Below are 25807 nucleotides of genomic sequence, written 5' to 3' on the forward strand. Positions count from 1 at the left end.
TAGTTATATATACGAAGTAATTCCATCACGACTGACGAATAAATTCATTATACTCAGAAAAGCTTTATAACTCTTTTAATAATTTATTACTAAAATATTATAGTTTCGAAGATCACTATAGCTAATGTACATAGAAAATAAAATAGAAACATCCAAAATAAATCCAAGCATCCCCACCAGCAGATTGATTATTTTAGTTTTTAAATTAGAAAACATAAATATTTTCCTCAATTTGTTAATAAATAATTATGTATATACTGTTTTTTTTTTTACTTATATACTGTTATAAAACTAGTTATGGTACCAATTTTGTGGTTTTTCTAATTATTAACGAAAGACCTCTCCCTATCCAAATACACATATAATATCTTGCAGATACCAACGTAATTAATACCAAGCGTGATACTGTAACTCAGCAAGTAACAGAAACGATAATAAATATGGACACATGAAATTGATAACCCAGTTCGATTATAGAACACCTACGTCTGGGGGCCTCGCCCAGGGAAAACGATCCACTATGAGAGATTAAATTATAGCAGGACTTACAACGACTCAACCTTCTATGCCTCTATAATTTCCCAAAACATCAGCACTAGAGAAACGTTGAAAGCTAGATAACACTAACTTACTAAGTGTGAACCCCGACGAACACACTTACTCCTTTACAACTCGAAATTCAACTTACAATGGAGATAAACTAACAAATACTTTGCTACCAACAAGATTAAATGCAAAGTAATAAGAAGCAGAACATACGTACACTCCAAGAAAGATGTTCTTACTCCCAAAAACGTGCTGCGCTCATGAACTGCTCAAATAAATGCACAAATCGCTGAACCCTGAATGCTGGAGGAGATCAACAAAGTTCTTTCCCTGAGAGTACAGCGCTCAAAAACAGCTTGAAAGAAGGCACGAAAAATCTCCAACCCTAGCTCCAAGAAACTTTCGATTTATATATGAGAGAAATCCAAAGTTTCCTTCTATGATAATTAAGAACTCTTCTTTTAGGTCTTGCAGGCCAATCCAAAAGATGCATTCAAAACTTCTACGAAAATCTTCACAAACAAGGAAACAAAGATCCTCAAGATATGATCTTATCTATAAGAGAATCTTTAAGAGAAATTCGTCAGCAGTACGGTATCACTTCTGTTATCACGTTTGGTATCAGAAATCAAGGCTATATAAATGACAATTAAGAATAGAGTATCCTACTCTAACAATTAAAACAAGTAAAGATGAAATCATAATTCTAATACTAAAATTAAAAATCTAAAAAACACAATATCAAGTAAATTATTTGCATTGATGCTCTTTTGGTATATATTGGGTAAAGAAATACAAAAAGTAAATAATGGCAGGAAGAATAAAAAGGTAAATCAAAGTAGATAAACAATTCCAAAGTCGCAAAAAAGAAATCAAAGGGAGTCCATCAAAGTTAATATTCTTGAAATATTTGTATTGCCAACAAACATCACTTTAATCATGATATCATTGATCTGATCTAGAACTGAAAACTGTCTTCCATGGACCACGACTTTTTGGTTAGTTAAAGTACAACTTATTACTTATTAAACACATCCAAGTTGACCAAATACCTAAATTAGTGTTCGTATTATCGAATCAAAGTCCAATGCATCGCGCAAAATAAATTTTTATTGCGTATTATTAAGCGTGTGACATTGCTAGGAAAATGGGCCTTTTGTCCAACATGGAAGTGGAGACAATACTATAATTTTTGGGGTTTTGTCCAAACATAAGAAAAATTACTATATTAATAAATGCAATCACCAAATTTTTTGTCTCGTTACTATTTTCTAAGTCTAATGTTTAAGAATTTATTTTTTACTTTGTATTATTCCTCAGTGTAGTGGAATCTTGACTTCGAGAATATATGTATAATATTTGGAAATATATTTTTTCATAGTGCAACTAATTGAATTAGGTGGCAAATTAGTTTGATTCATATATATAAGCTCGCGTGCTTCTTTTTTTTTATTTAGGTTTATTTATGCGATTTTTAACCATAACCTATTATGAATACATCATGATATATATTATGACAGGTTTTTAACAATTACTCCGTCCGTCCCACCGAAGTTGAGTCGTATTTCTTTTCCGATCGTTCTAACGAAGTTGAGTCGTTTTTATATTTGGTAGAGAAATTAAGCATATAATTGATTTAACCATAAATTTACAAACATACTTTAAAAAAATATAATATTAAATCAAAAATCAAAATAAATTTCATATTATTCTATTTAAATTTTTGAGTTAAAAATAATTCAAAATTATTAATTAGAATTGGATAATGACTTAACCACAAATCTACAAATATATTTAAACAACTAAACATTAATTCTTTAAATTCTATGCCAAAAAAAAATTAACGCATAAACTTCAACAGGACGAAGAGAATACTATTTATAATTCGCATGTTATGATAGGATTCAGTTTAAGCATTCAGAATTTATTTGTGAACAGTATTATCTCATGATAGAAAAGTAATTCAGAATCAATAAGTTACGCCTTTTCTTCTTAAACATAGATATTTATATTCGAATTATCCTAAACAATTGCATATTTGAATCCATATTCAAATATTTTTTTTGAATCTCATCTAATATTTTTATTCGATTCGTACATTGATTTGAGAATATTCGAATCGATTTGAATATTTATTTTAATTTTTTATAATTGTGTTTTAAATAATATAAATCGAATATTCAATTCGAATTTTCCTACTATTCGATTCGATTTCCTACTATTTGATTCAAATCGAATATACGCATTTCACAATTTTGAATGAGAAAAAATTTAAAATAATATTTTAAATAATATGGATCTCGCACGTAATACATTTATCTAAAAAACTCAATAATGTGTGCTAAAAATATGTATTTTGCTATTGTTCCAAATTCCAACTTCCAAGTCAGAATACAAGCTTAATATATATATATATATATATATATATATATATATAGGGGCGCGCTCCAGTGAGACCCCCTATTTTCCGTGAAACACTGAGGACAATTAATAAGATATATAATACTAATGAACAAGACGTATATCTAACGAACAAGATGTATATACTGATGAAAAAAAAATTAAAAATTGGTAATGAATAAGACATATATACTAATGAACAAGCATTATATACTGTTGAACAATGCAGTATATACTGATGAATAACGAAATTTAAAATATTATGCTCTCTCCAGGATTCGAACCCTGCGAAAAAAATTCTCCCTCCAGATACAATATCAGCCATAGGATTGATAAAATAAAAGCACCAGATCGTACCTTAGATCTCACCAAAATTAGGGGGTCTCATTGGAGCGGCCCCTATATATATATATATATATATATATAGAGTGGATTTTTAAAATGGCCACTTTCATATTGTAAAGATAAAAAATGTCCACTAAGATAAAAAAACTTAAAAAATGTCCATTGTTACCAAAATACCCTTCACATTAAAAATTAAAAAAATGTCCACTTTACATCACCCCTTTAAAAAATCCCGCAATTCACAACCCGTGTGAATTCACAACCAAAATTTTTTGGTTGTGAATTTACACTAGTTGTGAATTGAGAATTCACAACCAGTCGAATTCACAACCAGAATTTTTTGTTTGTGAATTCACAACTAGTCGAATTCACAGCCAAAATTTAATTCACAATCAGTCGAATTCACAACCAAAATTTAATTCACAACTAGAATTTTTTTGGTTGTGAATTCACACCAAACGAATTCACAATCAAAATTTAATTCACAACCATATTTATGTTGGTTGTGAATTCACAATCAGTCGATTGTGAATTCACAACCTGAATTTAATTCACAACTAAAATTTATTTTGGTTGTGAATTTGAGTTTTTAAAGTTTGAATTCACAATTAAAACTGTAATTTATTTTGATTGTGAATTCGAGTTTTAGTTGTGAATTAATAGATCTGGTTGTGAATTCAAGAATATTAAGTTGTGAATTCATAGATGTGGTCGTGAATTCAAAAACATTAAGCTTCTGTGAATTCATAAATTTGGTTGTGAATTTAAGAACATTAAAAAAATAATTATACAGCTCAATCAACAATCAAAATACAACAAAATATTATTCGAATCAATTCAATCTACAATTAAAATACAACAATTCCTTTGAATCAACAATCTCAACATTCAATCTCGGAATCAACAATCTCAACAGATCTTAGAACGAAAATCATTCACAGACGTATCAGATCTAAACTTTTTTTCAAGGAAGTAAAACAAAAATCCCCAAAATTACTCAGATATGGAATTAAGGTTTTTTTTTTACTGGGAAAACGCGCTGCACTGCGCCTTTCCTCTCGCCGCCGAGACCACTTTCCGGCAGCCTCTGCCAGATGCCAAACACTGTCCTCAGCAACACCGCCTCCGTTCTGTACCGTGAAAGAGGAGGAGGAGAAGAAGAAGCCGAAGGAGCGCCGCCCCTACCTGACGTCGGAGATGGCGGAGGCGACGAGACCGGGGCAGAGACGACGAGGCCTGGGCGGCGGCGCTTCGCGGCGGGGGGTGAAGCAGAAGATGGCAGAGGCGACAAGGTCGGGGGCGGCGGCGCTTCGCGGCAGGGGGCGAAGCAGGAGATGGTGGAGGCGACGAGGCCGAGGCGGCGACGCTTCGGATTTCAAGCCCCAAGCCGCCTGGAACCCTAGATCTACCACGCCTGGAAGTCTAGAACCCTAGATCTGCAACATCCCCCCACAACCACTGCCGGATTTGAACCAGCAACCTAAGGATTAAGGCGGCGGCGGAGATGAAGGCGGTGGAGATAGACGGCGGCGGCGATGGAGATGAAGATAGTCTGGAACCCTAGATCTACCACTCCACGCCGCAGGCGATGAGGCAGGGGCGGCGGTGGACGACGTAGAGGAGGTCGGCGGCGTGCGGGCCTCACAAAGGAGGAAGGTGGTGGCACGGACGGCGGTGGAGGAGGAGGTGAGGAGCTCCGGGCACATGGGGAAGATGCGGCGGAGGTCGGCGACGGTGATGCGTGGAGAAAGAGAGAGGAGAAAGATGCGTGGAGGGAGAGAGAAGAGAATGAGAGAGAGAAAGAGAGAGTACATGTATTTAAGAGAGGATATTTCTGTCTTTTCAACTACAAAGTGGATAGTTTTTATCATTTTTATCTTAGTGGACATTTTTTATCTTTACAATATGAAAGTGGCCAGTTTTATATATTTGCTCTATATATATATATATATATATAATATACATTTAAATAATAAAACAAAATCAATCAAATGAAAATAGATCATTTAAGAAAAAGAACTAAAATAAGAGAGATGAGAGAGAAGACAATTTAATTTGAAATTTGAAATTTCAATATTTTTATTATCTTAAATCTATATTATATCTATTATAGTATCAAATTAAAGCTAATCTCATGTTCTTTAATTTGATATGCATATTGAATATTTTATTGTTACTTAAATTACACGATTTTTGAAAAAACAGAAAGAAAACAGTTAAAAACAATAAAAGCAAATAAGAATAGAAGTTTAACTTGGAAAAAAAAGAATGCTCCTCCACCTAAAACGTGGTAGAATTGAATTAAAATATACTTTAATAGTTGAAATTTTAAAAATAACTGAAATTTTAAATTATGGCGGAAAAATAGTCGTTAAATTGCTCTTTTATATAATATATAAATATCATTAGTTAAAAATATACAGTATCTAATACTATGTTAAAACTTTAAATTATAACTTGTTCATTTTAAATTTATTTCCGCACACCATATATATCAAGTTAAAAGTCACTTCATTATCTTTCATTTAAGATATATATTATATATTTTATTTGAAATATGATTACATGAAAAGGAGAAAAATATATTATATCTACAAAATGATAAAAAATAAATAAATAAAAATTTAATCAATATATATGCCACAATTGTCACCGGTGGTTTTGTTTTACATGCGCCGTCAGGTATTTGAATCATCTGATTGTGTATCATTTTATTAAGTCTACTTATTTGCAAAATATTACTCCCTCCGTCCCACCATTTTAGTTCCCTCCCACTTTTCACACATATTAAGAAAATGCATTTAATTTTTATATTTTTATCTTTTATACCCTTATTTATTATTTTCACACATACTTTTCATATTTAAGTGAAGCATTAAATAAGGTTAATTTAGTAAAAACATTATTTTTATATAGTATTAATTAGAAAAGTGGACTATCTTTGTGGGACATCTCAAAATGGAATAATGGACTAAAATGATGGGACGGAGGGAGTATATATATATATAAAGATATCAATAATAATTTTCAATTTCGGGAAGAATTATTTTAAAAAATGTCATGATTAAATTTGCGTCTAAAGAAAATATAAACGCGAAAGCAAAAATAATAAAAAAAAATCCTAAAACCAATATTTCCATTAATTTTTAAAGTTAGAACAATTAAAAAAAGTCAGAATCTTTCTAACTAGTACGTTGATATAATCACTAATAATTGAAAACATTGATATATGTGGAGTTTTAGGAGCAACCTGCGTGAAATTTTAATTACTTCAATTAACACCGCAGATCGTTTAAATACTAAGGCAGACAACTGTAATACAATAATTAACTGCGGTCCCGTTTAATGTGGAAATTAATTCATTGTCTGATAATTGCTTATAAATCATTAAAACATTTCTGCAATAATAGTATAAAAGAAAGGATTTCTGCTGAAAAATAAAACAGCAAGAAGCCAAGAATGACCTACATTGACTTGTCATAAACAGTCACAAAAAGAAAAATATATAATTCATTCAAATCATATCAAGAAATAATTTTATATGCTCTAGACACAATTTCTGTATTTATGCCTACATGTATATATGCGGTTCATGATATATAGTAGTATTTGTTTTATATGGGTTTCATCTATACATTTTATATCTGAGGTATTTTAGTGTTCACCACCTCCAGATTTTCAGGGTTGATTTCACTCATTTAATACATATAAATATAGTATTATTCAAAAGAGGGGATTTTTCATTAATATTTCTTTTTTCCCGTCTTGGAAGGTGTATTTGTATAAGTAGTTGCACTGTTTTTTTGTATTTTTTTTTATATATTTAGCAGTTGCATCTTACAGAGATATAATTACACTAATGTTGTGTGTATTTAACCTCTATAACGGCTAGTTTAAGACTTTGTTTTTTTGTTAACAGGATAGAGCGGTGTTGTCTGATTTAGAACACTGTTTACTTTTATTGTTTTTAAATATTTTTGGAGGAAGGAAAAATTTTGCAGGAAGAGAAGATGAGCTACAACAATGGCAGGTGAGTTCTCCAATCCCCCCGTTCCTTTTGATTTTCGAATAGGGTCCATTTTTCTATGATTTTCTTAATTTTGTGGTCTATCAAAATAGGAATTTGTTCATTGTTTGTGCTGGTTTGAGCTAATTTTTTGTGGTTTTGTGTCTGTATTTACAGTATATATCTCTATATATATATATATACCCGTGTGTTTTAATTTCATATCAATTATAGATGTCATGTCATTTCATTGACGTCTAAATCTGTATAAAGAGAATCTTAATCCTTATTGTTTAGCTCTCTTGGATTATCTGATCCCTAGAAAGTTGGAGCTTTCTAGAAGATTTGAGTTATTAGATCTTTTTTGCTTAAACAATTTCCCCATCTCTTATATATAGTTCACAAGAATTTGCTAATTTATTCTGCACAAGGATGTATATTAAGTGCAATTTTTATGGACAAAAGTTTCTACCTCTTGATTTATATAGTTTGACCAATCATTTCTTAACATCAGCATGATTTTCTTCGAGCTTATGGTTTCCGGGCTTCTGGAATTATGGAACTGCTATAATCCACATAGCTGCAATTATTGGTTATAATAGAAGATGAAATATCATCTAAGTCAAAGTTAGTTTCTTCACACAGTTGTGCCTTTCTGTGTTTAAGCCGTTGCTCTTTTTGCTTTTTTTTTGGGTAAATTGATAACAGTGACATGTGGGATTGGCGAGGTCAGGTTTATTCTCTTGAAGATCACACTAGCATAGGTAAGCTTCGAACTTGTGTTTTTCGCTGTTAAATTCTTGTTTGATTGAGGGATTTGAAGCTTACCTTTGTGGCTGGCAGAAGCATCTAAATCCCTTTTGAATGAAGTGGAACACAATGTAGATCATATCTCTTATATGTTTGACAATGAGACTACCCCGGTCAAGGCTTGCGGAGACGTAGCTTATTATGTTTCCAACAATGGTACGACGTTGTCACTATCCAACTCTTGTTTGCATGATGAAGCAAATTTGTTTGGTTTTCATGATCATGTGTTCTTCACTTACCAAGTTACCATTGCTTATTCTATCTGTGTGAGTGCAAAATGGGAGAATCGACTGACAGAATAGTTGACGTTGCTCAAGTTGTGTCTTGTTGCATAAAACTGTAGAGACGACAGGGAAAGAGTCGGAGCTATACAGGGAACACTCCTCTCAAGTGAAAAGGCGCAGGATGCTACAGTTTGAGTCCGAAGTCTTGGAAACACCCCTTTGCAACGAGGAGCTTTTGAGATCTAAGGTTGATGCAAACTAGTGTTTTTCTAGTACAACAATTTCCAACATAGCTACTATATAAGTCTGGTTTTATTCCTTGTTTAGGAGACACAACAGACTCTTGAAGCTGCTATTTCAGACATGTCACAGTGGGTTGCTGGTTTCACAGGTTCGTTTCTCACACATCTCGTGTCTGAGATACACATGTTTTTTATTATGATACAGATGGCATGCCTGCAGCCAGCACCGAGTGCTTGGATCCTTCATCTGAAGGGTGGATCACTGACTGCTTCAATGAGGCCGAGATGCACCTCTGCAACGAAGATTTGTATGTTTGCATCACTTTCACCTTTTCTTTTTCTCAAGTAAAATAGTGTTCATGATTAGCCCTTTGTGTAAACAACAGCACTAGTGCATGTGAAGCACCCGACGTTCAAATTGATGTTACGGGTAATGTAAAAATCATCTTGGACTTTTTCGTTTCATACCCCCACTCTCAAAGCTCTCAAAGCAATGTAAACGTGTTATTGCAGAGCTTTGCAAAACTGCTCCTGAAATTGAAGCTAATCTGGTCGAGAACAACCTTACTACTCCTCGAAACATTGTCTTTAAAGGTAAATTAAGCCTTTTTCATTTTCCTTTTTTCAGTAAATCATGTAACAAAATGTCTATTTCAGACAACACATTCAAGAATGGCATCCCTCTTTTCCATTTCACTAATTAGGTACAAAATCATTCATGCGCACACCTCCTAAACTGGCATCATCCGTGATCTATCCGTTCACGTTCATCAAACCATGTGGTGTTCTTGGAGACACGACTCTTAAGGACATAAACCAGAGGATACACAATCCGCCAAAGCCTAAACCAGAAGAAGATGATCCTAGTGCTGCTTATCCCACATCAGCATTCTCCGGGAAACCTGTTGTTGGGAAGACTAAAATCCACACTGAAGGTGGAAAGGGCAGCATCACAATCATGAGGACGAAAGGGTAGACTGCTCGTTTCTCACGAGGAACAAGCTGCAGCTCTTGAGGTCAGTTCCCAACTGGTTTCTCAAGTTGGACACATATTATGATGTTTTATACTGGAGGATCTTCACCTATAGTTGATCCTTGTTTTCTCATTCTCTTTAGAGGAAAGCTACTTCAGTTTTCGTCGTTTTTTATGCGAAAAAACCATGTTATGAAACTTGAACGTTGAGCTCTTTATCAACCCATTGATGTTAAAGTTACAGCTTTATCAAAATGATAGGCAATATGTAAAAGTATTTATACTTGATGCTGCCAATATGATCTATATATCATTCTCTCTTTTTTTTAAACATGTTGGTTTAGATTTCAAAATTTCACTACCATATTTATTTCCTCGTTTTTTGGCAGAAGATTTTGTGTTTTTAGAATTTAGCGTTACGTAGAGCGCAGGCGTATGTGAATTGATTCATAAATCATTGGGGTTGAGTGAAGATAAATAAAAACAAGGTTTGAACCTTAATTTGTAATGCAGTTTCTCCACCACAAACAAGAAATCAAATGGAAATGGTAGACATTCATGAAAATGCACTATTTTATACGAGAAGGAAGTGAATTGATGAAGATCAACTAAATTTGGTAGAGGCCAGAAAACTGCTGGAGTTCTTTGTCTGTTGATCAAACTCCGACCATACCAACTATGTTTGCAGCGACGAACCATAATGAAATTTCACGTGAATTCCTTTTAGTGCTTTGTAGATTGTACGTAAAATAAGTTTACTTTATAATTAATTTTGGTGTGAATCATAGGCGAAATAAGATTAATTTATAATATTCTAAAAAAAAGATTAATTTATAATTAAGGGTTATTTTAGTTTTAAATTATAGTAATAGAGTCAATCCGTAATTAAGAAGCTTTATGGTTGTAAAAAAAGATTTATTATTATTATTATTATTACTACTATTGTTGTTGTTGTTGTTTCTTTTTTTTTTGAGGCGATTATTATTATTGTTGTTAATTGTTTTGTATTCTCAACCTTTAACATTTCCATAAAATGTCCCACGATCATATCATCTCTTGTCAACATTGATTGAGAAATAATGATGTTTTAGGTCATCGCAATATAGCAAATCGCCTGCAACCTAACGACGTCGTTTGAGGGGCAAGGGGGGCGGGGGGGGGGGGGGGGGGGGGGGGGGGGGGGCGACTAGCGGATTCTGAATGGGTAGTGGTGGATTCTTGGAACTTTAATTTTGGGCCAATGGGCAATAAGACAAATTAGTAAAAACCCATTTTGAATTCATATTTTAATTAATAACAAAATCCACTCAGTGTTCAATTACTTTGTGTCTTACTATAATTATTTATATCTGAATATCGGATATGATTTTTACATTGTATAAGTATTATATTTTCATTCCATACATAACAAGGATCAATACTACTCCCACCGTCTACCATTTCTTAACCCATTTCATAATGGCGCGAGTTTTAATTAAGAAGTTGGTGGAGTATATTGTGAGTGAAATGAAGGCCCCACTTTATTGTGAGTGAAAAATTAAAAGTAAAATGAGTCAAGAATTGGTGGACGGACCATAATAGAAAAATGGATTAAGAATTGTTGGACGGAGCGAGTAATATTTTAGATAAAAAGGTGATGATGATAGTGTTAGAGCCCATTTATTTATTATGAAATAGGCTCAAATAAATGCACTACAGACCCAATAAACTTATTGAAAAATCTCCAGAGAAAGGAGACTGGAGATCATTCTAGAGTTGAAGACGAGGGTAGAAAGTGGAGGCTTACCCATATATAGCTGAAGTCAAGGTTTAAGAAAACTAAGAAGAAGGAGGCAAAATATTCAAGTGAAGGCTCATCAAATCTTCCGATTATACAAATTTGCTTAAGATAACCTGAAAAATTCTTAAAAGGGTTCAACATCAGTCAATAGAGTTGATCTCTACGAGGAGCACCTAGGAGATGCAGAGCTGGAGAAAAATACAAAAAGCGCTTTATACCTGACATTACGTGGCGCACCTATGAGTAGTCCCATAATCGTTTATACAAATGGTCTCGTAAAAACTCCTGACATATGGAGGCGACTGAATATTCATTGTCAGTTGACATGACACTCGATGATCTAAAGAGACGAAATTATCCTTGAGGCCCAAGAAGAATAGAGTTGAAATAATGAAAATGCCCCTCCATATTCAAAGCTAAAATTACTAAAATGCCCTTAAATTGAAATAGCTATAAATAGATCAAGAGTCACCATTGTAGACACATGTTCAATTCCTTAGCAGAAGTTCCGCCCAAATCAATATAAACGCAAAATTCCTTTGGCACTTAATTATATATTTTTTACTATTAGCAATTCAAAATAACCCATACATTCAAATATTCAAACAATAGTTCATCTATTTTCACTATAAAACCAAAAGAATTCCAGTGTCTTGTTATAAAAGACCTTCGAAGAGTCCAGTCCAGTGAAGCTATCATTTGTTCCGATCAATTCGTGTTAAAGTCAGATTGAAGCTCCATTTAATAGATTATTCCTTTTATATTTTACCTTTTATGTAGCATTTTATATATATTAAAATAAAACAACACGGCCCAATAAAATACTTATGTAGCATTTTATATATATATATATAAAAGATAACTACCATTTACTTGAATCAATTTATAAGCCATACACACAAATAGAATATCCTATTGTGATATGGGTTAAGATTTAAATTTAAAAATTTAGTGATATATTTAAAATTTATTAATATTTATAATTATAAATATATCATTAGCTATGAGTTTATATCTATATTTTATTTATACATGTGTCACAATAAGACTATTTCATGAAATACTCTACTTTCATAATCGAACTAGTACACCTTCTCGTGCGATGCACATGCCACGATATATTTATTTATATTTAAATCGCACGAACCATGATATATTTATTTATTTTTAAAATCATAAATTATGTAAAAATGTTAAAAAGTCATTATTTATAAGTTAGATTAATTGATAAAAATATTACTGTATAATAACAATAATATCAACTTAATGAGTATAATATTATATTTAATGAGTATTGTATAATAATATTTAAATACATACAATAATAATTAAATTTATAGATTGTAAAGTAAATAATAAGCCAATCTCATATTGAGCAAATAACACTAAACCATCAATATAACAAAATTAATAGTCGTCATTTAATATACTTCCTCCATCACAAAGATTATTTGGTGGAGTGGATGACACGATTTTTTATAAATAATTGAGAGATGTGCGTAAAATGTAGAAGATGGTCCACCAAAATTGAAAAAAGAGACCCACCAAAGTTGATGTGTTAAGGTTGGATATTTTGTAAATATTGAGTGTGAATGATGTTTGAAATATAAGGGGTGATTTCTAAAAAATGAAAGCATACAATCTTTGTGGATTGAAAATAATAAACATACAATTTTCATGGACGGAGGGAGACAATTTTGAGCTCTTAAAAGTTCAAACTATATTATTATTAAAAATTCATATTTAAATAGCCCAAAACTAATTAAAAAATCAGGAAAATACGAATAATATAAAAAGAAAAATATAACAATAAATATATTTATATAAATAAATAAATAATTCATTTACATAATCAAATAATTATATATAATATTTTAAATTCTAATTTTAAGATACTCCCCCCATCATGTAAAAATGAGTCAGAAGGTTTTTTAGGACAATAACTTAGGTTGATTTGGAAATTAGGACAATAACTTTTGAACTTGTAAAAATATGACACTAATTAATAAGTGTTTCACCCACAAGACATTTCTCGGCCAATTATCGAATTTTCGAACTTTTCCGCATAGACCAAGCTCATGACATCCTATCTGGAGCAGTAAAAATGACGTGCTTGCCACATAATCAATCCCTCCATGCGGGTTGTCATGTGCTTGGTTCGTGCAAAAAAGTCTCAAAATTCAATAATTGCCCATAAATGTCCTGCAGGTGCAACGCTTAATAATTAGTGTTCTATTTTTATAAGTCTGAAAGTTATTGTCCTAATTTCCAAATCAACCTAAGTTATTGTCCTAAAAAACCCTCTGACTCTGTAAAAATAGTCATAATTTTTCATTTTGGGGTGTCCACAAAAAATAGTCCTAATCCATTTATAGACACTACCCCACAATACATTACCCTCCATATATTAACTTATTTACACATTCTACTACATGGTGGGACACTCTCTCCACTCACAATATAATTAATTATCATTATTAACCATACCTTTATAGTGAGACCATTTCTCCACTCACAATAAACTTAACCAATTTTATTAAAACACGTGTCACTCCATCCTATGATTATGTTTACAGGACGAAGGGAATATATAACTAATTTTTTATTTATAAATTCATACTAAAATTAATACAAATTTCATTCTACTTAATTGCATTAAAAATTACTATAATTTAAAAATATTTAAATCTAAAATAGTTATAATTAAACAGTCATGTATACTTTTTTGAAAGGAAAAAAAATGACATATACTTATTTTTCACCAACAAGTGAGAACAAAATGAAAAAAGAGTATGATGTTCAACATTAGAGATAAATGAGAGCGAACAAAAATTAATTTTTACTACATTTTTAATGATCATAACTAATCATTTCAAATAATTTTTTTATCGAATTAAAGATTTTCTCGTAATCTTTAATTTAACGTCCATGTTGAATATTTTTTCATGAATCAACGATAATGAGTTTTTTTTAAAGAATTAAAAAAAATAATGAGTTTTTCTGAAAGAATTAAAATAGAAAAAAGAAAAGAGAAAATTTGATGAGTGATGAGGATGGAATCCGGGATTCCCGTCCTTCTAAAGAAAGGCCCAAATAAGATACGTTAAGCCCACTTATGGCCCGAATATAAATCATACATGACTAAAATTAAACTATTGTATTTGTGTCGCTTGAATATTGTTGCAGATTTGAGGCAGCTATAAATCCAAGCCTAGCAAAGCTGAGCATCACAATTCAGAGCTACGATGAGTCTAAAGAAAAGGATAAGCCAAATATGAAAATGCAAGCCAAAGTTAAAGAAATGTCGAAGACACGTGGCAGATTAGTAGATTTAGGCCAAGGAACTTGTATTAGTGGGCTTTAAGGTTAAATAGGCCCAAGTACTTTAGGGCAAAATGCTTATAAATAGGACCTTAGGTTATAAGTTAAGGGAGCTTCTTTCATTATTTTTCTACACCATGTAAAATGTAAACCTTCCAAATATAATGAAAACACCCGAAAACCTTCTATGAACGCAGGTCTTGATGACCGAACCACATATATCTTGTGTCTTTTATCGTTTTATTTTATTTCTGCTGTTGAGATTAAAACTCAACCCAACAATGAGGAAAACTAAGAGAATAGAAAAAAAGGCCTCTTTCATATTATATTTATATATAATTTGGTTCTTTCTTTCTTTAATTGGAAAAATGCAACAACCAATCTATCCCCTTTTTTTTTGTTTGGAGCAGACACAACTAATATATCTTTGCCATGTCAACGATGACAACAAAGTGGATTTGGGCCAAATTTGTAGGACCAAATATACGTATAGTCTAACATTTTTTAAAGGGTGATTCTATTCACATGCCCCGTTTTACTTCCTATAACCTCTCATATTAAATAATAAATAAAAGTAATTATAAATTTACAATTTTACTCTATAATTTATACGGCCATAAATTAAATATAATTCATTATAATTTTCTCAAAAAATATATATAATTCATTATAATCAAATTAAAATTCAAATTATGTACAACCCCAAATTCAAATTATGTACAACCCCAAACTATATGGTAGAAATCAAAAATGAATTAATGTGCCTGGAAAGATGATGATAATGATTTGAGGAATCTAACAGGTGTCGATTTCTTCTACTATGGTGATGATGACGACGCACGTGGTCATCTAAACACTAATACAATTTTGAGAAAATCAACAAAGTAATAGTATATGAAATGACGGAGTAATATACAGTTGACATCTTGTTGATCGAAAATTGACGGTCCTGTCGTTGTTGTTTATCGGAAATTTGAAGGGGGGTGGGACAGTTTCTCTTTCTTTGTGTGCGTGCGTCAACTGGATCACAAGAAAGAAAAGAAAGGGTTAGAGGAAGAAAAGAAAAAGGGCCGATGGTGGTGGTCGAAGCGGCGGTGATCTTCGTCGGAAAAGAAGAGTTGCGGTAGATTGAAGAAGATGAATGGGAGTTTTCTCTTAGATTGGGGGCTATACAACACACGAATTTGATTAAGAAGATCTGAAGATGAAGGGGGGTTTTCTCTTAGATTGGGGCTATACAATACACATGGATTTGATTAATTTAGTTAAAAAATAATCATATTTAATTTATAAATTATGATTTATTGGGTAAAACAGTAAATTTATAATTATTTTTTATTATTATTTAATATGAGAGACTATAGAGAGTAAAATGGAGGTCGTGAATAGAATCACCCTTTTTTAAAACGTAGTATAGTTGAAATAAAAAAATCATTGTTTTTTATAGATAGTATTTTGCTATAATTTTCCACCTTTGTGATCATAATTTATTTTAAATGAAGAAATTTTAAAGAAGAATTTGGTTTGACATCTCATTCAACTATTGCAATTTTTGATGTCATTGAAGGCAAAGTAAACACTAAACAGATATAGAGTTGCTTCTTGTTTCCTTTCAACTATTGCTACTTTTGATGTCATTAAAGGCAAAGTAAACACTAAACAGATATAGAGTTGCTTCTTGTTTTCTTAAAGTTTAATTCTTTCAAAAAAAAAGTTCACATTTTTAAGTTTATGCCTTTTTCCATAAGTTTAGTGCCGGGGTCACTGGGGTCATTGCACCCATATATAACTTTATAAAAGACTAGAAGTATTTTTGTAAATTGTAAATATATTATTAAAAATAAAAAAATATAAATTTTATTTCTATCATTATCGAGTTGAGTTATTTTACACTATAACTGGCCTTCAAATTTTGGAGTTGAATCAACGTTTCAATGAAGTCAACAAGTAGTAATTAATTTTATGCATGTCATGCTTTGCCTTGCAAAGTTTTATAAATTTTTTGAAGTTTTGTATGAACTTGAAAGTCAACTTGAGAACTATCAGGATTGAACATCTTGCCAAAGAGATGATTTCTACAAGGGAACATTACATTTTCATTGGTGTATTTAGCAATGAAGATCATCAAGAGTGTTCTTCTCAATCATATGAGAGACAATCTTTTGAATGATTGCTTAGTATTTTACATTAAAAAAAAGATTTATTTGTAAATGTTGTGATTTCTAAACGTGAAAAATAGGAGAGAAATATTGTGATTTCTGAAATAATTATGTTTATTTTATTTCTTTTACATGTTATATATTTAAATGATTGTGTTAATGATTATTATTTATTTTTTATTTTCTTTAATTATTAATTTTATTGAAAAAAATTGGATCCTCAAGTCGAAAATCTGGCTCTGCCACTATATTGTCTCGTGTGAATTTATTTCAGTGGAAGCCAAATATAACATTCTTCAATTAACAACAACAATCCCTTCCTCAGACTCGCACGTCACCACCAGCTGCTCATCTGCAAAAAGTTTTGAAAACATTTGCACGACTGAGTGTTAATGTTCTAAGTGGGTTGAGCCATTTAAAAATATTTTGAAAACTATCTTCTGAAAAGATAATTCATGCTTTAGACAGTATAACATAGAACGTTTTCAAAACAAGTTATTCTATGCATACTAAAAATAGTCTGAGCTCATATTTTTCTTGGCTCATCTATTGGACGATATCTACAACTGATGGTTGTCATCGAATCTCTCGACACAACAGGTTCTGGTGTAAGTATACAATTCTGGTTGCCAGAGCCAACAATGTTCTGATAGAAGCAATGACCAATAGAAAGCACATGAACCATCAACTTTTACATTTCATAAAATCGAGCTTATTAGCTCAACACATACTTTTCGAGAATAAAGTCTCACCTGATGTGCAGGCAATTAAAACAGTTGAACTAGGTTAGTTAGGAACCTAAATCTCCATCCCTTTTGTAGGACCTACAAGATAAGTTCTCAACTTAAAGCTCTGATACTATTCTATCATGTCCCAATTTTTCAAGAGAATAAGAAATGAGATATGTGACGAATGTGATAGGCTTTACTTGAATTAAATGGGTAATGTGCCCTTAGAGTTGGACATAATCTCCTTAATTGAAAAATATGACGTATTTAAAAGATAACAAGCTGGCGTTATAATTATTCTCCCTAATGGGATTGGAAGTTCGAAAGTCTGAGACCAAAACAACATTTCATATTAGGCATAAAATATATGTGAAAAACAATCATTGTGGAAAGCAATGAAAAATGGAATTCACATAAAATAGTCCATGAAGTATCAACATAGTTAGACATCAGATAATATTCACCAAGTAAATTTATTTCAGCGGAAGCCAAACATCAACAACCCCTTCGCCATCCTCGCACGCGCGTCACCACCAACTGCTCAATCTGCAAAAGGTTTTGAAAATATTTGCAAGACTGAATACTAATGTACTCAATGAGTTGAGCCATTTAAAAATATTTTGATTTAGTGCGGTTTGGCACTAAAACCAATTCAAATCAAATATCTAGAAGGTCTTTTAAAAGAGTAAAATATGACATTATTAAAAAAAATAAGACTAAAAATGTCAGAATACATGAATAGGAATTCTCAGAGATGAATTAAATAGTTGATCTGTTTTTAACGCTAAGAGGCGACATTCTTTAGCAAAAAATCACTAAATTAATAAAAACGCGCGAGCGACGGTCGATAACTGACAAAGATGGACGGATGGGAGGATAGGTGAGTGGGAAGTTTCTAAATCTACGTAGTCATATGATTTGTAAAAATAGTTACGAATATAAACTAATATTAATATTCTTTGAATAAAAATTCAATAATAATAATAATACTAATAATAATAAAATTCGCAGTTTGGTTTATATTTTCTAAAAATCAAATTTAAACCGTAAATTATAAATTTTTAAAAATATAAATTAAATTAATTTTTTTAAATTGTAAATCAAATCAAACTGCACAAATATATATACTTTAGTTCGATTTCATTTACGATATAAATCAAATAGTGAATACTCCTAACTCTTCTTATATTAATAAAAAATCAACAAAATTTAACTCTTACATGCATTATTTGCCTATATTTTGTCAATCTTCATCGACCAATTAAACGATTTCCCTGCATCAATATATCTAGAGCCTAGAGATAAATCTGAAAAGTAAAAGTGGAAAGGTGAATACCAATAATGAAAAATTTGAGCAAGATGCAGATGCAGATGCAATAATACTATTCTATAGATTAATTATGACTGAACTGTTTAATTTTACTATGTTAACGATTAATTAATTAATCGATAAATTAAATGGTTTAATGGCTTAAAGAGAGGTTCAACGATAAATTTAATTAGAAAACATTAGCGTTTCTAATGTAAGCAAAATAGTTTTACATAATCAAATTAATTAGAGGGCACAGACAATTTTTTTTCAACAAAGCTATCTTGATTAAATTCTAGAGTCTATCCATATAGTACAAAACCAATTTGGAAGACAATAAACATAAATCATGATACCAATAGAATTGTTAATGGATAACCCATAAACTATATAGATAATTAAACATAATCAAATCCCAAATCTAATATAAATACAATGGCCCTAGAAAATCTCGATATCTCCACCATAGCTCCAAACGTCGTCTTTTATTTGTTGTAATTGGAGAGTGCAATATCAGATCTTTTGTTTCATATATTAACTTTACTTACTTTTGGATTACTATTAATTAATTTTGGAGATTTACGATAAAGTAAGGGTTATAGTAGTCCAAAAAGCAAATAGCAATGTGATTGGCTGGCAGGCAAACAAAATTGAAAAAACTCAATTGAAGCAAGCAAGGGAGGGGCAATTTGGTAAATCCAGCTGCGTATTTCTAGTTTTTCAGGTAATTTAGTTGGACGGACATGCACGGAATAGTACATTTGTTTTTCGGTAGTATCTTTCTATGCTGTCCCACTCTAAATTCTCTTCTCTTTCTCTCTCTAGAAAAATAAATAAATAAAACCTCAATTTTAGGCAACACCCGCGCGCTCTCTCTCTCTCTCTCAAGCCTCATTCTCCCATCATTCTTCTTCTCCACATATTAATTCTTCTTTCTTTCTGGGGATATGTTGGCCTAAAATTAATTTTCTTGAATTCTTTTTTCACATCTAGTCAAATTTTGCGGTTTCGCTGTTTAAATCGTGCGATATACGTATTATATGCATGAAATTGTTCCCTTTTGTTAGTATCTTTTGATTTGGGCCTAGGGATATGTGAAACAGTTAATTTCTTATGGGCATCTTTTATTTCTTGTTTTTACTTGAAGAAAGATTTGTTTTATCCTTTTGGGTTTGATTTTCTGTTAAGAAGAATGTTTATGGATGGTGTTGGAGTCGGTCTTTGCGATTAGAAAAATATTAGGGGTCGTTTTCTTAGGGTTTACTTTTAAATCTTTTCTTTCTGGGCATTTTCCCCAGCTCTTGCTGGCTGGCTCTTGAAAAGTCAAATTTTTCTTTTTTAATTCTCATGGATTATTTGTCCTCTCTTTTATATGAATCTTATTGGTTTAGAAGTCCACATTGGAATTGACTTCTTTGTTTTACCTATTCCTATTTGTATTAGAATTCCTCTTATAAAAGGCAATTTATCAGAGTTTTCGTTGTTCAAAATTCGGAGATTAAAAGGTTGAACCTAAATCTGTATTCATGTTTTGCTTGATCATGAAGCTCTGATCTTTTGTTGGGAAAAAAAAATGATTTTTGGGGTGACATATTTGATTTTGTATACTGGTTTGATTAGTTTGCCTATTTTAGTTAAGAGTTGTTGATTGTGCTGCATATTTTCTAGTTTAAGGCTTGATATTGTTGCTGAGTTTTGGGCAACATGGATACAAATACGAACGATGAGTTGAAGGGCATGGAAAATAGTAGTATTAACAACTTGTCGGAGAAGAGTGTAGGAAGCATTAGCAGCAAAGATATGATTTTTCGGGCTGATAAGATCGATCTCAAGAGCTTAGATTTGCAGCTTGAGAAGCATCTGAGCAAGGTTTGGTCTAGGAATTTGGAAACTCAGAGCAGCCAAAAGCCTAGAGAGGTGTGGGAGATCGATCCTACTAAGTTAGAAATTCGATACCTTGTGGCTCAGGGAACCTACGGCATAGTTTACCGGGGAACTTATGATGGTCGGGATGTTGCAGGTATAGCTTGTTCAATCTCTTGTTTAAAAATGTTGGTTTTATATCTAGCTTATTTGTTCAATATTGCTTTCTGAAACTGTTTTTATCTGCAATCTGTAAAGACTGTTGAGCTGAGTAACATGCGAAGTTCGTGCTTTAATGATCTTAGACAGTATGGTTTGGGCGCTGCTCGTTGCTTTTCTGTTCTGGTTGATACTACTGAAAACTGATGCAATGATCTTGATATTACTTTAGCTTTTAAATATCAAGAGCTTTGCCTCTGTAGTTGATTTGGCTGTTTTATTTTACTATATCTATAACGTGATGGTTCTTGAAGTCGTTGTATTTAATCTAGATGCAGTTACTACTTCAAACTGGTCTGCCTTTCAAGTCGTAATATTTGCACGAATTGCTTCTTTTATAATAGCTTACAGCAGTTTGAGAGCTCGTCTTCTTTGTTAGGCGAATTCTTTTTAGGGCGCATGATGTGTCCTTTCTCTGCATCACCACTCTGTAGCTACGAAACATCATCTGCGTATTTCATGGAACGACAGCCCTTGATGTGTTTTTAGACATAGCATGTATTCGTGCATAGATTTGCAGCAAAATTGAATTCAAAACACAACGGATTAGATGCTTCAAGTAACAGTAAATTAAATCTTTGTGTGCCACATTTTATGTTTGTGTGGAAGGTTGGATATTATTTCTATTTACATGTTTTTCCTCTTTTTCAGTTAAGCTGTTGGATTGGGAGGATGGCACGAAAACAGCTGCAGAAGCTGCTGAGATTCGAGCATCATTCAAACAGGAGGTTTCTGTTTGGCACAAGCTCAACCATCCAAATGTCACAAGCGTAAGTATCTACCTGTTTTCATTTCTTTCTCGCGATATGTTCTTCATTTTTTAGTAATTATTCCTAAAACATTATTCTTGTTATAGTTTGTTGGCGCATCAATGGGGACTTCACAATTGAAAATTCCTCCAAAAAACCCATCCGAGGGTTATACGAATCTTCCACCAAGGGCATGTTGCGTTCTGGTGGAATTTCTACCCGGAGGCACGTTGAAGAACTACTTATTCAAGAACCGAAAAAAGAAGCTTCCCTTTAAAGTTGTGATCCAACTTGCTCTGGACCTCTCAAGAGGGTAAATCTTTCTCAAACATATATTTTCTGCAGCAGCTCTATGATTCAACATTTCACCTTAGATCATACGTCTTGCAGGCTAAGCTATCTGCACGCGCAAAGGATTGTACACCGTGATGTCAAAGCGGAAAACATGCTTATAGGTTCTCAAAGAACACTGAAAATCGCTGATTTTGGTGTCGCTCGTGTTGAAGCTCAGAACCCGGGGGACATGACCGGTGAAACCGGAACTCTAGGCTACATGGCTCCCGAGGTATTTCTCTAGAAAATTGGAAATTGATATCCTTTATTCTTATAAACTATAAATTTATCGTCTACTTAGGTACTCGATGGGAAGCCTTATAACCGGATAGAAAATATGGAAATCAATATCCTTTATGCTTATAAATGATAAATTTATCGTCTACTTAGGTACTCGATGGGAAGCCTTATAACCGGAAGTGCGATGTGTACAGCTTTGGTGTTTGCTTGTGGGAAATATATTGCTGTGATCTACCTTATCCTGATCTTAGCTTTGCTGATATTTCATCAGCTGTTGTTAAACAGGTAGCTTTTATTCAATATTTTTCCTTTGAATCCATTGCCCTATTGAGTCATTCAAATACTAGATTCGACCTTATGTATTGTCAGTCTAATCTAATCTAACCCTTGATAGAACCTACGGCCGGACATCCCTCGTTGTTGCCCAAGCTCTCTTGCAAGCATCATGAAACGGTGTTGGGATGCGAACCCGGAGAAACGGCCAGAGATGGACGAGGTGGTGAGGTTGCTGGAGTCGATCGACACGAGTAGAGGCGGCGGCATGATACCGGAAGACCAATTACCAGGGTGTTTCTGCTTTGCTCCGAGTAGGGGGCCATAAGAGTTTGCCCTCTGTTTTTCAGCCATTACAAAACTTGTCAAGAGGTGATCGATTTCTTCGTTTCTTCGTTTCTTTGTCTATTTGCCCTCATTGTGGGGCATTTCCTTTTTATAACGAGGAAAAATACACAGCTGTAATTTATTATTGCATCATCCATGAATCCAATGTTCGTCTATTTTGTAAATAATGGGCTAAATTTGTAAACTCACTTTGAACTCAATGTCATTGAGTATTTAGATTATGAAATGTTTTCAAGACTCAAATTTTATGTGCGTGGCATTCGCCTACACTTTGGTATAACAACATCCCACCCTTGTGCTTGTGGCCACAAATTCTCACCTTTTAATAGTGTTGTACCAAATTCATATGTCGTTTTATGCCTTTCAATCGTGAAATAGTCATGGACTATCTCGGTCGAATCCTGCAACAAAAAAATACAAGGCATAAATAGCATGGACACATGGGATTTCTAATAAATCTCATGCTCTATAAGTACAAGACCTACCTTCAACAATTCACAATTTATCAGCAAACGCATCCACTTCAAACAAACCACCTAAAAGAGGTGTGGAATACAAAATCTACGTTGATCCTTTAACTTCTCCAGCTTCTTCTTAATATTAGGCCATAATTTATCCTGAAGGCCCTCAATTTTTACAAGTTTCTTGTATTGTCTATCCATCAATGAGCACCTACTCTAGCATATGTACAACATGTTTACTTCTAACATTTATTATGTACCGATTGAATATTTTAACTAACATTATTATCTACCGTGTCACAACGAAGAAATGTATTCATAAAAGCTTATAGAATTTTTGTGGCCTTCTTTCAATGAAATCATCATAAGTTGCAGGCTTCTCACTTTTGATCTCTTCAATGGCCAGGTGGTATTGTTTAGTATATGTGGCTCTAACTGCATTCCAGAACATATTATTAAGTGTTATGTCTTTATGTTGTTTTTTACAATTAGCATATGCATATCTGATACAATTTATGTGCTCTGCTATTAGTGCCAATGTGGTAATGACATGAATGAGACCCTGCATGAATAAAATGAGTGTAGAATGAGATGAGTGCTATGACAATCATGATGAAGCAACAATGTATGTGTGACATAAATCTACATTTTATTGGTATGAAATTAAGGTAGTTCCAAGACCATTATTTATTTCAAGCTTCTTAATGAGAATTTTTATGAACCAGGTCCAGCATTCTGCGTTCTCAATCTCTACAACAGCCCATACAATAAGGAACATTTGATCATCCTCGTCAATCCCAATAGCACACAATAACACACCTCACATACGAGTCTTCATATGATGCCCATCCAACCCAATGATTGGCCTGCAGCCACTGATGAAGCAATTCTTGAGTGAACTCAACCCAACATATATAGCCTTAAACACAGACTCTTCACCCAAAATTAATTCAAATATACCTTGTCTATCAACCATTTTCATCCCAACTATGTATATCCTAAGCTTAGCATAATGCTCGGCTATTGTCCCACTTAAGGTATCAAGTGTTATAGTTGTGGCCATATACAACCTATTCTTACCAACATCCACTTTAAACTTCTGAACAAAGTCACTTTTCAAATAAGCTACTATGAAGTTGTGCTTGATCATAAGATTATTGAGATATTGCTTTGCAATCCATTTAGAACTCGCAAGCAAGTTTTTTCACCGTTCTATGACAATTATGTGATTCTTCTAAGTTTTTGATTATGAAAGTCTCATCACCCTTAACCTTACTGCCATAGCATTTCCAGAGGCATGGTGGAGTGAATTTGGCCCAACATCACTCTTTGCAAACCCTATTGAAATCATTTCCCGCCCCTCAGTTGTTGATTTGTTCCTAAGTGCCTTCTGACATTGGATATCACTCTCGAACTTCATCCCAAGCTTAAGCTCTACGGTTTTTTGGTCAAATTTGGATCATAGGTCACTTTCTTTTTCTAGCATCATCATCATCTACATCAGAATTGACCTTAACATTGAATCATCATAATCAGTCTCACACACTGTATGCTTATTTCGTACAACCTCAACTACAACAAACTTCCTAATGTCATTAAAATAGGCCTTATCTATCCTAACAGTTTTCCCATTGATCACATACTCTTCATCATCATATCCTAATTCATTATCACTAAGACTATCATCATTGTCTTGATCATCAAAGGGTACATAGTCCTCATCATCTTGTCATGGTTCATCGGAAAAATTATCTAAGGTAAATTCATTGTCAATTTGGTTGGTGTTAGGCTCAGTTGGAATGAATTCAATGGTATGCTCACCCCTCTTTACCTTTTCTTTTTTCAGTTGTTTTATTCTATTTACCTTTACCCTTCGCACGGACATGCTTTAATTTATCATAAAATTAAGCTATGTCATCTTCTACTCTACATAAACAATCTTCCCCATATAGCTCATCTAGCTCAACTGCACTCAAGTCCTCTACTTTTACTGGAGCAGAATCCATTACTTTAATCATAATCTTAACATAAATATTTGCATCCCTACATTTCAACGTTAGATGGCTCAACATATCAAGTATATCTTGATCATTCTTCAATGATCATAATAATCAGAAGAAGGGATTTTGTACCATAATTTCAGCCAAGACTCATACCTTAAACCCTTAATCACATACTCCAAATCAAAATACTCAAACATGTCTACATCACAATGATGCTTAGTAAATATACCACTTGTAATATATAAATCTCGACCCCAATATTCAATAAATTTTCCACCATGCGTAATCTACAATGCAAATGTGTCTCTGCAACAAAAAGTTTGGACAAAGCAATCAATTACTCGCTAATTCATACCGAGTAATGTTGATGTATTCTTTTCAACATGAATGTGATAAGCCCAAGAAAGATTCGAATATTCTCAAACAAAAAGCTATAAAAAATCATACATTTCATTTTTGGAGAATAAAGAATAAA

General features: G+C 32.7%; 2 protein-coding genes across 6 annotated transcripts; both read left to right on the top strand.

The window, feature by feature from the left end:
- Positions 1–6840: 6840 nt before the first annotated feature.
- LOC131001135 (protein XRI1-like) lies at positions 6841–9877 on the top strand. Of its 5 annotated transcripts, none has more exons than XM_057927388.1 (10): positions 6841–6940; positions 7211–7321; positions 8006–8061; positions 8141–8263; positions 8451–8578; positions 8659–8722; positions 8779–8881; positions 8960–9003; positions 9087–9167; positions 9278–9877. In XM_057927388.1, the coding sequence occupies exons 2-10, from the start codon at positions 7302–7304 to the stop codon at positions 9547–9549; spliced, it is 891 nt and encodes a 296-aa protein (XP_057783371.1). In that variant the 5' UTR covers positions 6841–6940; positions 7211–7301; the 3' UTR covers positions 9550–9877. The 5 variants fall into 5 exon arrangements, with proteins under 5 accessions (XP_057783371.1, XP_057783373.1, XP_057783372.1 ...); XM_057927390.1 differs by having other exon boundaries at positions 6842–6940; positions 8794–8881; XM_057927389.1 differs by lacking the exon at positions 6841–6940 and having other exon boundaries at positions 6999–7321; positions 8144–8263.
- Positions 9878–19638: 9761 nt separating this feature from the next.
- Positions 19639–23111, top strand: LOC131001136 (serine/threonine-protein kinase STY13-like). The gene is made up of 6 exons (XM_057927392.1): positions 19639–20863; positions 21577–21695; positions 21782–21987; positions 22065–22239; positions 22398–22532; positions 22642–23111. The coding sequence occupies exons 1-6, from the start codon at positions 20548–20550 to the stop codon at positions 22846–22848; spliced, it is 1158 nt and encodes a 385-aa protein (XP_057783375.1). The 5' UTR covers positions 19639–20547; the 3' UTR covers positions 22849–23111.
- The last annotated feature ends 2696 nt before the right edge of the window (positions 23112–25807 follow it).

Source organism: Salvia miltiorrhiza, chromosome 8, assembly GCF_028751815.1.
Source record: "Salvia miltiorrhiza cultivar Shanhuang (shh) chromosome 8, IMPLAD_Smil_shh, whole genome shotgun sequence".
Taxonomy (NCBI): domain Eukaryota; kingdom Viridiplantae; phylum Streptophyta; class Magnoliopsida; order Lamiales; family Lamiaceae; genus Salvia; species Salvia miltiorrhiza.